The sequence below is a fragment of the Manis javanica genome, chromosome 4 (genome assembly GCF_040802235.1).
Source record: "Manis javanica isolate MJ-LG chromosome 4, MJ_LKY, whole genome shotgun sequence".
Classification (NCBI taxonomy): domain Eukaryota; kingdom Metazoa; phylum Chordata; class Mammalia; order Pholidota; family Manidae; genus Manis; species Manis javanica.
In genome coordinates, this window is record NC_133159.1 from 2,559,009 (window position 1) to 2,569,671 (window position 10,663).

Sequence of the window (10,663 nt, forward strand, 5' to 3'; positions counted from 1 at the left end):
ATCTTTCAGGAGGTACTGATAAAGACCTGAGACAGAGAGGCGGTTTTGGCCCCTGAAAAGCTCCCAGTTTAATTGGGGAAAAGAAAGACCCATCAGCAAATATTTATAATGCCACATGGTGTGATACAATAGCCATGAAAAGCCTTATGTGGCCGAGGAGGTTTGGGGAGGAGGGTCTTGCCAATGGGTTTCAGCCCCAGGGAAGTTCACCCTTGACTCAGCGAGACTGAAAAGTGACAATGGAACATTCTTGGAGTGAAAGGGTTTATGCCCAACTTTATTCCCATGGTGGCAGGTCAAGTGCTTAGAATCCCGTCCACTCAGAGCGAGTCTGCGTGCAGCAAGCCGGTCTCTGCCTCCGGGCATCTCTGTCCTGGCAGCCGTCTCCGTCTCTGTCCTTGGTACTGGCACCACTCCCGCCTCTGCTCTCCTGCAGCCGTGCGGCCCAGGGCCCTGGGCAGAGCTCTTTATAAAGAGTCAGTAACAGCACATTGGCCACACATGGGCAGTGGACAAGCTGACCAGGGCCAGGCGAGAATCCTGGTCACAGGGACCCTTCATTTTCTCCACAGAGAGGCAGCGAGAAGGCCATCCCAGCCGAGGGAGGAGCCCTTGCAGAGGCCAGGTCGTGGGGGCTGGTGCTGGGCAGGGTGTGGATAAAGTGAAGTTTCCTGTGGCCAGGATTCTCACTGGGCCCTGGTCGGCTAGCTCACTACGCAAGTGTGGGAAAGACGTTGCTATTGACTCTATATAAAGAGCCCTGCCCAGTGGTCTGGGCGACATGGTGGCATGGCTGCAAGGCTGTACGAGAGCAGAACAGAGGCTGGATTGGTGGCAGCGCCGAGGACAGGGGCCCAAAAGATGGCTGTGTGAGTAAAGAGGCCCAGAGGCAGAGACTGGGCTTGCTGTGTGCAGACTCGCTCTGAGTGGATGGGATTTTGGTGACTGACCTGCCACCATGGAAATAAAGTTGGGTATGACCCTTTCACCCCAAGAACGTTCTACTGTCATTTCTTTGGTCACACTGAATCCACAGTGAGCTTGCCCGGGGCTGGAACCCATTGGCAAGACACAGAGGCTTGGAGCCCAGGCAGAGGAGAGCTGGAGGCGGCTGAGGACCACTCGTCTGTGACTTTCTGTGGGGCTTGGTCTTCTCTTCGGGAGGCCATGGGAACAGGTTCTGAGGTGGGACATGACGAGAATCCATTTGTGCTTTGGAGAGCTAACCGGGGCTGTGGAGGATAGACTGAGGGAGATGATTCTGGAATCAAGGGCAGCCGGTCGGAGGCTGGACAGCTGTCCAGAACGCCCCCTTGCCCCCACCACACACTGCTTCCTTCCCTAGCCGCGCTGCCGCCTCGGGCCCCGGGGATTGTCATCCGACATGACCCGAACCTCTCTGGGTTCCTACCCCCGATGGAGCCCAGCCTCTCCTTGGTGCCCCTGCCGTGGAGCCCTGTTGGGCTCGCTCTCCGCTGCTGACACATTAATTCATGTCTGCAGTACTCTCGGAAGTGGCGCACTCTTTTTATTACCCAAAGAGACAGAAAACTGTCAAGCTTGTGTTTATTATGACACATATAGTTGAAATTCCAAATCTCAGATCTGGCGAGAGATGGAAAGATGTCAGCTGAGTCTCAGAGAAGCCCCTCCGAAGTCCAGCAAATGGGCTCAAGTACCTGGTGAACTGAAATCGCCCTCTGACCTTGCTGGGAAAATCATTTTCCTGCAAGTGGACGGAGCTGCTTACTGCCCTTTATTGTCGCCTCAATGAGATGGGCTGGGCAGACAACAATGGAAAAGAAAGGGGTTTAATCCAACGCCAGCTCGGCCTTGGGGATACCCGAGAAGGCAGCGCGAAGATGCAGCTGCAGGCGAGCCGATGCCCCGGGGCGGACCCCAGAGAGCAGAATGTCTTGGCCAGACGGCACCACCTCCAGGTACTGGAGGCCAGTCTTCCACACCATGAGCTGAGGTCTGGCGTCATGCATGGCAAGGGCCAGGAGGCTGGGCAGTCAGCAGCCCAGAGGGCCAGGTGGGCGTGTCTGAACGCAGGGAGAGGCCCATGAAATGGACACTTGAAGAAGTGATGTCACTGAAGACACGCCCAGTAGAACCTGAATTGTGACCCGGACGGAACCCAGATCCTGGTCGCAGACCCCAGTCCTGCTCACTTGACCGGCGGCGCTCGACAGAGCAACATGCGGTCTTGTTGTGCGGAGCCTTCTGAAGGCGTGGGAGTCAGGGAAGCCGAGAGGGAGAGTCTCCCCACTCGCTGTGGGCGCTGGCTCAGTGACCTCCTCCACCGTCTCTGCCCGTGTCTCCGGAGGAGCCCCGAGGTAACACAGGGCAGCCCACAGCGGGTCACTCCAGCACCAGGCCACAAGTGTGACCCATCTGGGCTGACCTTCCCCCCAGCCTTTCTTGTGTGTGTGTGATGGGAATGGGGAATGGGTGGGACTGAAGGCTGGGGAGGAGGGGCAGTCAGTGTCACAGCTCTGGTCTCAGCATTCAGGAGTGGAGGTGAGTGTTGGGACCAGGTACTTCCACCCACATGTTAGTCCTGAGCCCGGGGGTGTCCTCTCCTTCCCCCAGGGACTAGGTGTCTAGGCCGATGGCCCTGTGTGCCTGATCTCGGGGCAGGGTTTGGGCCCCACATTGCCCCCTCTGGGGAGGTTCTTGCAGCCCTGGACCAGGCATCGGCTTTTCATTACTCCACCCTGGGGAGCGTGCTGGAGCTGGTGGATGGGTTCACCTACTCCACCTCCCTGGACCTGGGGCAGGCTGTCTACACCCAGGACCCCATTCCAAACCTGGCAACCTGCCAGGGCCCTCCCAGGGCTGCCCCACTCCAGGGGGCCTGGAACCTCATTCCTGGGGGGACCCTGTGCCTCTCCTTGCTCGCATCCCAGGGGGCTGGGACCTCTTGGGTGAGCTGCAAACCTCCCTTGTCCTGGTGGGTCCTGGGTTTCCCACTGACTTTATCCCTACTGCCCCCCTCAGCCTGAACATGAGCCAACTGTTCATGGGACTGAGGTCCCCAGGTGCAGGGCTCCCTGGACAGGCGTGAGGAGGAAGTGGAGAAAGCGCACGGCACGAGTGGAACCAGCTCCAAACACCAGCCGGAGCAGTCCCGAGGCCACCCTCCCTCCCGAGGACGCTAACCAGCCCACACATGTGCAGGAGAAGGAGGGACTGTTCAGGGCAAGAAGGTTGTCCTCAGGGGCAACCCTCAGCCGGAACGCTTGTTCGTCCTTACTCCCTGCCACGGATGCTGACCAGCCGGCCACGGGCCCGCTGCTCCCCCGGTGAGCACCCACCCCCTCCTCGGCACAGTCGGGCCTCTGTCCACAGCCCGCGGTGTGTCTTCAGTGTCTCCACATGTGTCTGAGCCGCAGTGTGCTCCTCTGACAGGCAGGGTGACTGGCAATCATCCTGTTATGGTGCCCGAGGGGAACACGGGAGGAGCCTTAGAGGGGCTCCCCTGACACTGGGTGCTGCAGAAAGGACTGCTGGCCAAGCTGGGCCACGTTGGGGCTATTACTTCTCAGTACCCGATGAAACGCCTTTGGCCTCATCCTTCAGGGGCCTCAATTTGGAAAAGCACATGAAAAGCAGCCTTTGGAGGGGAGGCTTGCGATTCCCTGTGGCTGGCCCCAGTCCTTGTCCTCACTGAGGCCACATAAGGGACCTCTGGGGTCAGCAGAGGGGTACCTGGGAAGGTTCAGGTAGGACTTCCTTCAGCAACCATAGGTATGCAGCACCCACTTTGTGCAGGTCCTTTTGGGCCCACTTAGTATAACTGAGTGAAGGAAGCGGACACAATACTGGGACCCCGTCCCGGGTGGAGTCGGGCAGTCACTTCAGGCGTCATCTGCAGGTCACGGCCGGGGAGCATCACGGGCGATGCCGTCATGGCCCCCTCATGTGATGAGGGGCATGACGAGGGGCCAGAGGAGGATCTGAGAATGTGAGTTTTCATGGGGCCCAGAGGGGGCACTGCCCCTGTGCCCAGAATGGGTGGAGGAGGCGTCTGGGGCTTGGGGCAGGGGGCGCCCAGCAGAGCCCAGCAGGTCACCCATCTTTGGATTCCCACGGGCAGGCTGATGACTGGGGACTTCCTACTCGGGAGGATGGGAGAGGATGGGGTGCCAGGACAGGCATGCAGGGTCAGGAAGGAGGGTGGGATGTGCCTGGACAGGCAGGGGAGTGCACAGAGGCCAGGCCCACACAAGGGTGGGCCGGGAGGGCAGTGTGTCGGGTAAGACCAGGCTTCTCACTCTGCCACCCCCCGGCCTTCCCCCAGCCCCAGGATGGGACGGGCTAGGCGCCTTGCTTGGGAGCCCCAGCATGTGCCCAGTGTCATCGATGCCAGCGAGCTGTCATCCATCCTGGTGGGCCAAGTCCTCCACCACTTGGTCCAGGAGGAGCACCTGGGGCCCGCGGTGGCAGAGCTGGAAGGTGAGGGGCTGCAGCCAGGAGACCGTGCAGGGTCCGCTTCCCGGACGGGGGTTCCCTTCAAGGCAGTGAGGGCTTTTCTGTCATTGTAAGGCGCGGGGAATCAGCCCTGGGGTGACCCTTTCTCTGTGTCCTGCTCCAGAAGCACAGCAGAGGCAGCTGGCTCCAGAGACACAGGGAGGGTCCGCTTCGTGGGTGGAGCCCGTCCAGGAGCTCCCTGCGACCCCTGTGCTGGAGCTACGGCCGGTGTCACCTGCTTCAGCCTCTGCAGAGCCGGAGGATGTCCCAGCAGTGGCCTCAGCCCCAGGGCCAGGCCCCAAGCTGGAGCCCCATCAGCCCTTGGGCACGGGGCCTGGAGCACCAGCCTGGATGGCACAGGGCCTGACAGAGCCAGAGGTGGACCCGGCGCCCACCAGACCCCGTGCCATGAGCCACTGGGACATCCCAGGAGTGGTCTCAGGCCCCGAGCTGGAGCCCCATGAGCCTTCAGGCCCGGGGCCCATGGCACCTGCCAGAATTGTACTGGGCCTGGCAGAGCCAGAGGCGGACCTGGAGCCCACCAGACCCTGTGCCATGAATGCCTGGGGCATTCCAGGAGTGGCCTCACGCCCCGAGCTGGAGCCCCATGAGCCTTCGGGCCCGGGGCCCGTGGCACCTGCCGGAACGGCACTGGGCCTGGCAGAGCCAGAGGCGGACCCGGAGCCCACCAGCCCCTGTTCCTGGAGCACCTGGGATGAGCCAGGGGAGGAGGAGCCGACGATCCTGGCGTTTCCCCCGTCCCTGGTGGCCGAGCAGCTGACCTTGATATGTGCGGTGAGTGAAGTGGGCTCTCTGGGATGGGGGTGGGCCTTCCCTGTGTCACGGCCTACTCCAGACCTGCTGTCCCCTGACGTGGACTCCTGTGATGTGGGCCCACATCCTAGCTTCCCCACCGACTCACCCTGTGCCCTGAGAGACTCTCCCCACCCCCAAGTCCTCACTGACCACATGGGGACAGTAGGGCTGGCACTTAGGGATCCTTGCAAGCCAATGAGGAGGAGTGGAGGGAAGGTGGGCAGGGCCTGGCTGGGGTGGGAGGGGCAGGGCATGGGAGGGGTGCTCAGAGAGGTGCTGCCAGGGCCGTAGGTCCTTGGGCCATTGGCCTGGCAGGCTTCCATGGCCTCCACACCTCAGAGGCCCCTGCCGGGTACCTGACTGCTTGGGAGACACAGACACCAACAGAGGCTCTGGGTGGAGTTGTTTCAGGGGAAAATGCACCAGAGTGGGAAGCGGGATCCACGGGGTGGCAGAACGGGAGGCAGATGCCCCAGGATGGGCAGGTGTGAGCTGCCTTGTGTAGCAGGGAGGAGGTGAGCGAGGGTGCCTGTGAGCAGAGCCCCTCCGTTCCCCAGCACTGTGGGGTCCTGTGCATCCGGTCCTGGGCGCCTCTGTGGACGGGGTCCGAAGCCTGGGCGGCCACAAGGCTCACAGCACACCCCCAGCTGCCTGGGCCTCAGCTCTGACTGGTGACTCTGCCTAGGAACAGGGGCACCAGGGGCACAGCTAGATAACCACCCTCCTTGTGATCCCCAGGAGCTGTACAGCAGGATTGAATTCGGTGAATGTAAGACCTACTTAGAGAGCCAGCCACTGATGGAAGGCATTGAGCTCCTGGCCCCCAACATCCATAACATCATGAGGCAATTTGATGCCACGTTTTACTTCGTCACCTCCTCCTGCCTCAGGGCCCCGAGCTTGATGGCCCAGGATAGGGCCCGAGTGGTGGAGTTCTGGATCCAGGTGGCCAAGGTGTGTCATGGAACAGCCCCCGGGGTCCATCCTGGCGTCGTGTGACCTGCTCCCCTCCTTGGCCAGGTTTCAGGATGGGAGCCTGTGATCTGACCCTGTATGGTCCCTGGCCCCCTCCTGCCAGGGGTGTGTGGACCTGGACTCCCATCCCTGGGACACCCTGGGACAGGCATCCCTGGCCCCTTCCTTGGGTTGAGCTACAGTCCTCCACCCAGGAAGGCTGCTCAGCAGGTACCAGGTGTGCTGGGTTCCCTGGGTGTCTGTCTCCTTAAGGACAGGAGTTCATGGGGGGACAGAAGCAGAGAAGCAGGCCATGCTTGAGCCGAGAGCTCTCTCTTCCCTCCCAGGAGTGTCTGGACCTCAGAAATTTCGAGTCCCTCCACGCCATTCTCTGTGCCCTGCAGTGCCGTGCTGTATGTCGTCTGGACAGCACCTGGGGACATGTTTCCTGGTGGGTAGTCGTGTCCTCGGGACCAGGGCGCCTGAGTGGACAGGTCCACCCCTGGGTCTGGCGCTGTCCCCTCGGTTGGCTGGGGACCTCCTGGGAGGCGGCAGAGCCTAGGGACAGGGATGGTGGGCTCTTGGAGCCCCCTGTGGGTTAGGCCAGGGGGACCCCTGCAGGAATCCGTTTCCTTCAATGTCCGGTGTGGGTTGAAGCCAACTGGAGATCTTGAGCATGTGCCCTGCAGCAGGAGGTCTCTGCCCCAAGAACAGTGACCTCACCTCAAGCAGATCTGCCCCCGGGGAGAACTGGGAAAGGAGGCCACGGGTGGAAACATGCAGCCCCCTCCCCAGGCCACAGAGTCCCCAGGGCTCAGGGCCGTGAGGGAAAGCCTCCTGCAGGTAGTGGATCTTCTGATGCCCCAGGAAAGCTCTCCACCTACTGGCCATGTGTCTCCCTCCTCCTCTCCCCTCCCCTCAGGAAGAGCTTCTGGAGCTATAAGAAACTTCAAAAGAGGGACCACGGGCTTAATGGGAAGCAGCTCCTCGAGGTTCGTGAAGGCTAGAGGTCTGGAAGGGAGGGGTCCTTGGGGCAAGTCCTCTACCGTGCTGTGGCCCTGCCTTGGGGCAGGCTCGACATGTGTGGGGTGACAGGGGGGAGCTGATGGGGGAAGTGGGGACCCCCAGGCCCCGAGGTGTCCCGTTTGTTTCCCTCCCTGGCTCCACTTGACTGGGGGCCTGGTATCCAGTGAGGACCCAGGGGACAGGCCCCCAGTCAGGGCTGGGGCTGGCGTGGGGGCGGCAGCAGGGGTGGGGCCTGTGGCTGAGCAAGGTTGGCCTCTCCCCTGGGTCCCCTGAGCCCGTCACTGCCCCTCTGAGCCCTCGGGCTCCTCATCTGGTCATGGAGGGTTGTCGTCCCCCTGGGGTGCGGCCTGCCAGGTGAGCAGTGTCCAGGGAGCACAAGATGGGCTTTAGCTTTGTGCCCATCCCACCTGGTCATGTGAGGGGAGCCGTAGTGATAGCCAGGTGACACGGAGTCCTCAGGGCACCCTGGGAGGCAGAGGGACCTCCCCTGACACTCTGGAGGTGAGGAAGCCTCTCAGGGCAGCCGGTCTCAGCCCAAGGACTCCCATGAGTATGTGTGTGCTGGAGCTGGGGTTGCTCTAGGCTGAGAGCCTGCTGGAGCTGGGGCAGCATAGGTACCAGGGGACTTGGGCAAGGCATCCATCAACCAAGGTCTGGTTGTGGAGGCCACGTGGGAGGGGAGCTCGAGCACCTGTGTGTCCTGGACCTTGCAGGAGGCGAGGGCCACAGTGAGGCGACGGCGGCAGGCCCCCTACAGATACCTGGATGGGAAGACGCAGGTGAGAGAGGCATGGCCAGGGTCACGGGCAGTGGGGGCGACCCTGCACCTGCTCCTGGTGCCACCTGCCCTGAGCTGCCGGCACTGGGGGGACCAGGAGGAGGGCGAGAGCAGCTGGGTACAGGAGAAGGTGGAGGGCAGGTGCAGGGACCACAGGGCCTGGGACTGGCCAAAAGCCAGCCCTGGGAGGGCCGGGGATGAGGGGAGCAGGGCGAAGGTAGGGGAGGGCGGCAGCACAGGGTGGTCCAAGGGAGCTGGGGGTTGCGCGTGTGGGGTTCAGGGGAAGCTCTGTGTGTACCCCTGAGGCAGGTGGGGACTCATCACCTCCCCACCCTGGTGGCACAGGGCATAGTCCCGTTCCTTGGATATTTTCTGCGTGACGTGCCCATAGACCAACTCTCGAAATATAATGAGGACGTGAGTGACCCAGCAAGGCACAGGAGGGCGAGCATGGTGAGTTTTACATTGAGGAGAGCCCCCAGTGAGCCCAGACCTCTCAGCACCGCCCCCCCAACTCCTGAGCAACCCCTTCCACCCCACGAGCTGGGCTGCTTGGAGAGGACTGCCAGAAGGACCTCCCATAAGCCGTAGTCCTGGCTCTAGGGCAGGTGGGGCCGAGGGCTAGAGGGGCAGCATCTGGGCAGGACTGGCATCCCCCTCAGGCCCTCCCCAGGGGGAGGGATACTGCTCCTTCAGGGCAGGAAGCACATCAGGGGGCTGGCAGTGCCTTCCCGCCTGAGGCCCCGTCTCCCTGTCTGCCGTCACAGAGTTGCGTGGGAAGCTTGGCCTCAGCTCCCCAGTCCACTCCCCGCCTCTCGGTAGCCCCGATCCTGGGCCAGGTCCGGGTGCTCTTTCTTGTCAGGCCGGCCCCTTGGAGGGCCCTGGCTCTCCTCCACCTTGAGAAAGGGTGGGGACGTTCCGGCCTCGTTCTGGGCTCAGAGGGCTGCTTCTGATGCACTTTGGCTGCCTTGCTGCCTTCCAGGGTGATGGTATAAAATAAGAGTTGAGTGCCCAGCCATGAAAGGTGAGGGATGGAGTCAAGAACCCCTGGGCAGGACCTTGTCCGGGCCATCCCCTGGGTCTAACGTGTCTTGAGAGAGTTAAGACATGCAGAGCTGAGGACACTAAAGGCTTTGTCAGGTGGGGGATGGGGGTGGCATCAAGGCCCCCTTCCTGGAGGAGCTGGAGACCCAACACTGGGAACAGGCAGGGCTGGATGGCATTGGAGGGAAGGCGGGTTCCCGTGTGAGCAAAGATCCGGGACCATCCCACTGCCCCACCCCTCACCCCCCTCCCTGTCTGCATCCTGTCCTTCCTTGCCCCAGGTCACTCTCATCGGACGTGAGATCATGATGCACAAGCGCGTGGCCGCGCTGTATGACCTGGAGCCCGATGAGCGCTTCCTGTCCTTCTTCCAAACTGAGGAGCTCCTGGATGAGGAGAAGAGGTGAGGCTGGCAGGAGTCGGGGCGTGGGCTGTAGCTGCCGGCAGGCTTTGGGGAGAAGGTCCTCCTGACGTGTGGCTCCAGGGGCTCACAGGGGGCCCTCTGTCCTGCAGCTACCACCTGTCCTGCCAGCTGGAGGCCTCAGGCCAGTGGGCCGGCATGAAGGAACTGTTGCAGTTCTTCAGGTCCCACAAGATATAAACTTAGTGGCCAGGGCCAGGTGAGTTTCTGGCCTGGGGCCATTGGCAAGGGGTGGGCTGTTCCCCAGCCTTAGGGAACCTTTGGGCCACATTGGGTGTGGGGGCATCCTAAAGACCAGTGGGGCTGGCATGCCAGCTCCACTGCCAAGCAGTCCTGTCAGTCTGAAGGGTGGTTCCCCTCCCTCTCTGGGATCCATTCTCCTCGTCCGTGAGGAGGTGACGCTCAGGGGCCTTCCTGTGACAGGAACCCCCCGGGTGCTGGTGATTGGCAGGACCCTCCGCACAGGGCCCGGAGCACAGAGGGCAGTGGGGATGGCATGGAAGCAGGATAATGGGGGGAACCCGGGATAACCTGCCTCTTCTGATCACCCACGTGGCCCTGTAGCTGCTGTCATCGGGCCCGTGGTCCTGCTGGTGTCCTGGCTGCATGCGGACGAGAGCTTCATCCCCTTCGGGCAGGCGGCACCTGGCGCCCCAGGGCCCCAGTCTGCCTGCTGCTCCTCCTCCTCCGGCTGCTCATCCCGAGCCTCTGCCGGGGCAGCTGCTCTGGCACCTCCTCTGTCGGCAGACTCGGGCATCTCTCCAGGCTGCCGCTGCATCCTCAAGGACCCGTACGTAGCTGCGGCCAACCTGGACACCTTTGTGCTGTGTCAGCCCCTCTGCTTGTGGCCCACTGGACAGAGGCAAGCTGCCCCACCATGTGGAGGGTGTCACCATTCCTGCACTTGGCCTCCCATGTTGTCGACACCACCTGCTGCCTGGGTGCTGTCAGCCACTGAGTTGTAGCCACAGGGTTCCAGGAAGAGGTGGGGCCGTCCTCACCAGGTCTGGCCTTTCCCAGGATGGACACTGACATGGTGCAGCGCTGCGAAGAACCACCATCCCTGGGTGTGCAGCAGAGGCATCTGAGGACGCAGGGGTGGCTGGCTACCACAGGTTCCCAGGGCATGCTCCCAGGGGGACCCCCTC

The 10,663-nt window shown here is 62.2% G+C and overlaps 1 protein-coding gene across 1 annotated transcript; it reads left to right on the plus strand.

Moving 5' to 3' along the window:
- The first annotated feature begins 299 nt into the window (after positions 1 to 299).
- Positions 300 to 10,407, plus strand: LOC140848800 (uncharacterized). Its single transcript, XM_073233081.1, has 13 exons — positions 300 to 2,339; positions 3,004 to 3,308; positions 3,881 to 3,970; positions 4,307 to 4,461; positions 4,601 to 5,271; positions 6,031 to 6,246; positions 6,594 to 6,697; positions 7,169 to 7,238; positions 7,986 to 8,051; positions 8,396 to 8,503; positions 9,376 to 9,497; positions 9,608 to 9,714; positions 10,080 to 10,407. The coding sequence occupies exons 1-12, from the start codon at positions 2,202 to 2,204 to the stop codon at positions 9,693 to 9,695; spliced, it is 2,133 nt and encodes a 710-aa protein (XP_073089182.1). The 5' UTR covers positions 300 to 2,201; the 3' UTR covers positions 9,696 to 9,714; positions 10,080 to 10,407.
- The last annotated feature ends 256 nt before the right edge of the window (positions 10,408 to 10,663 follow it).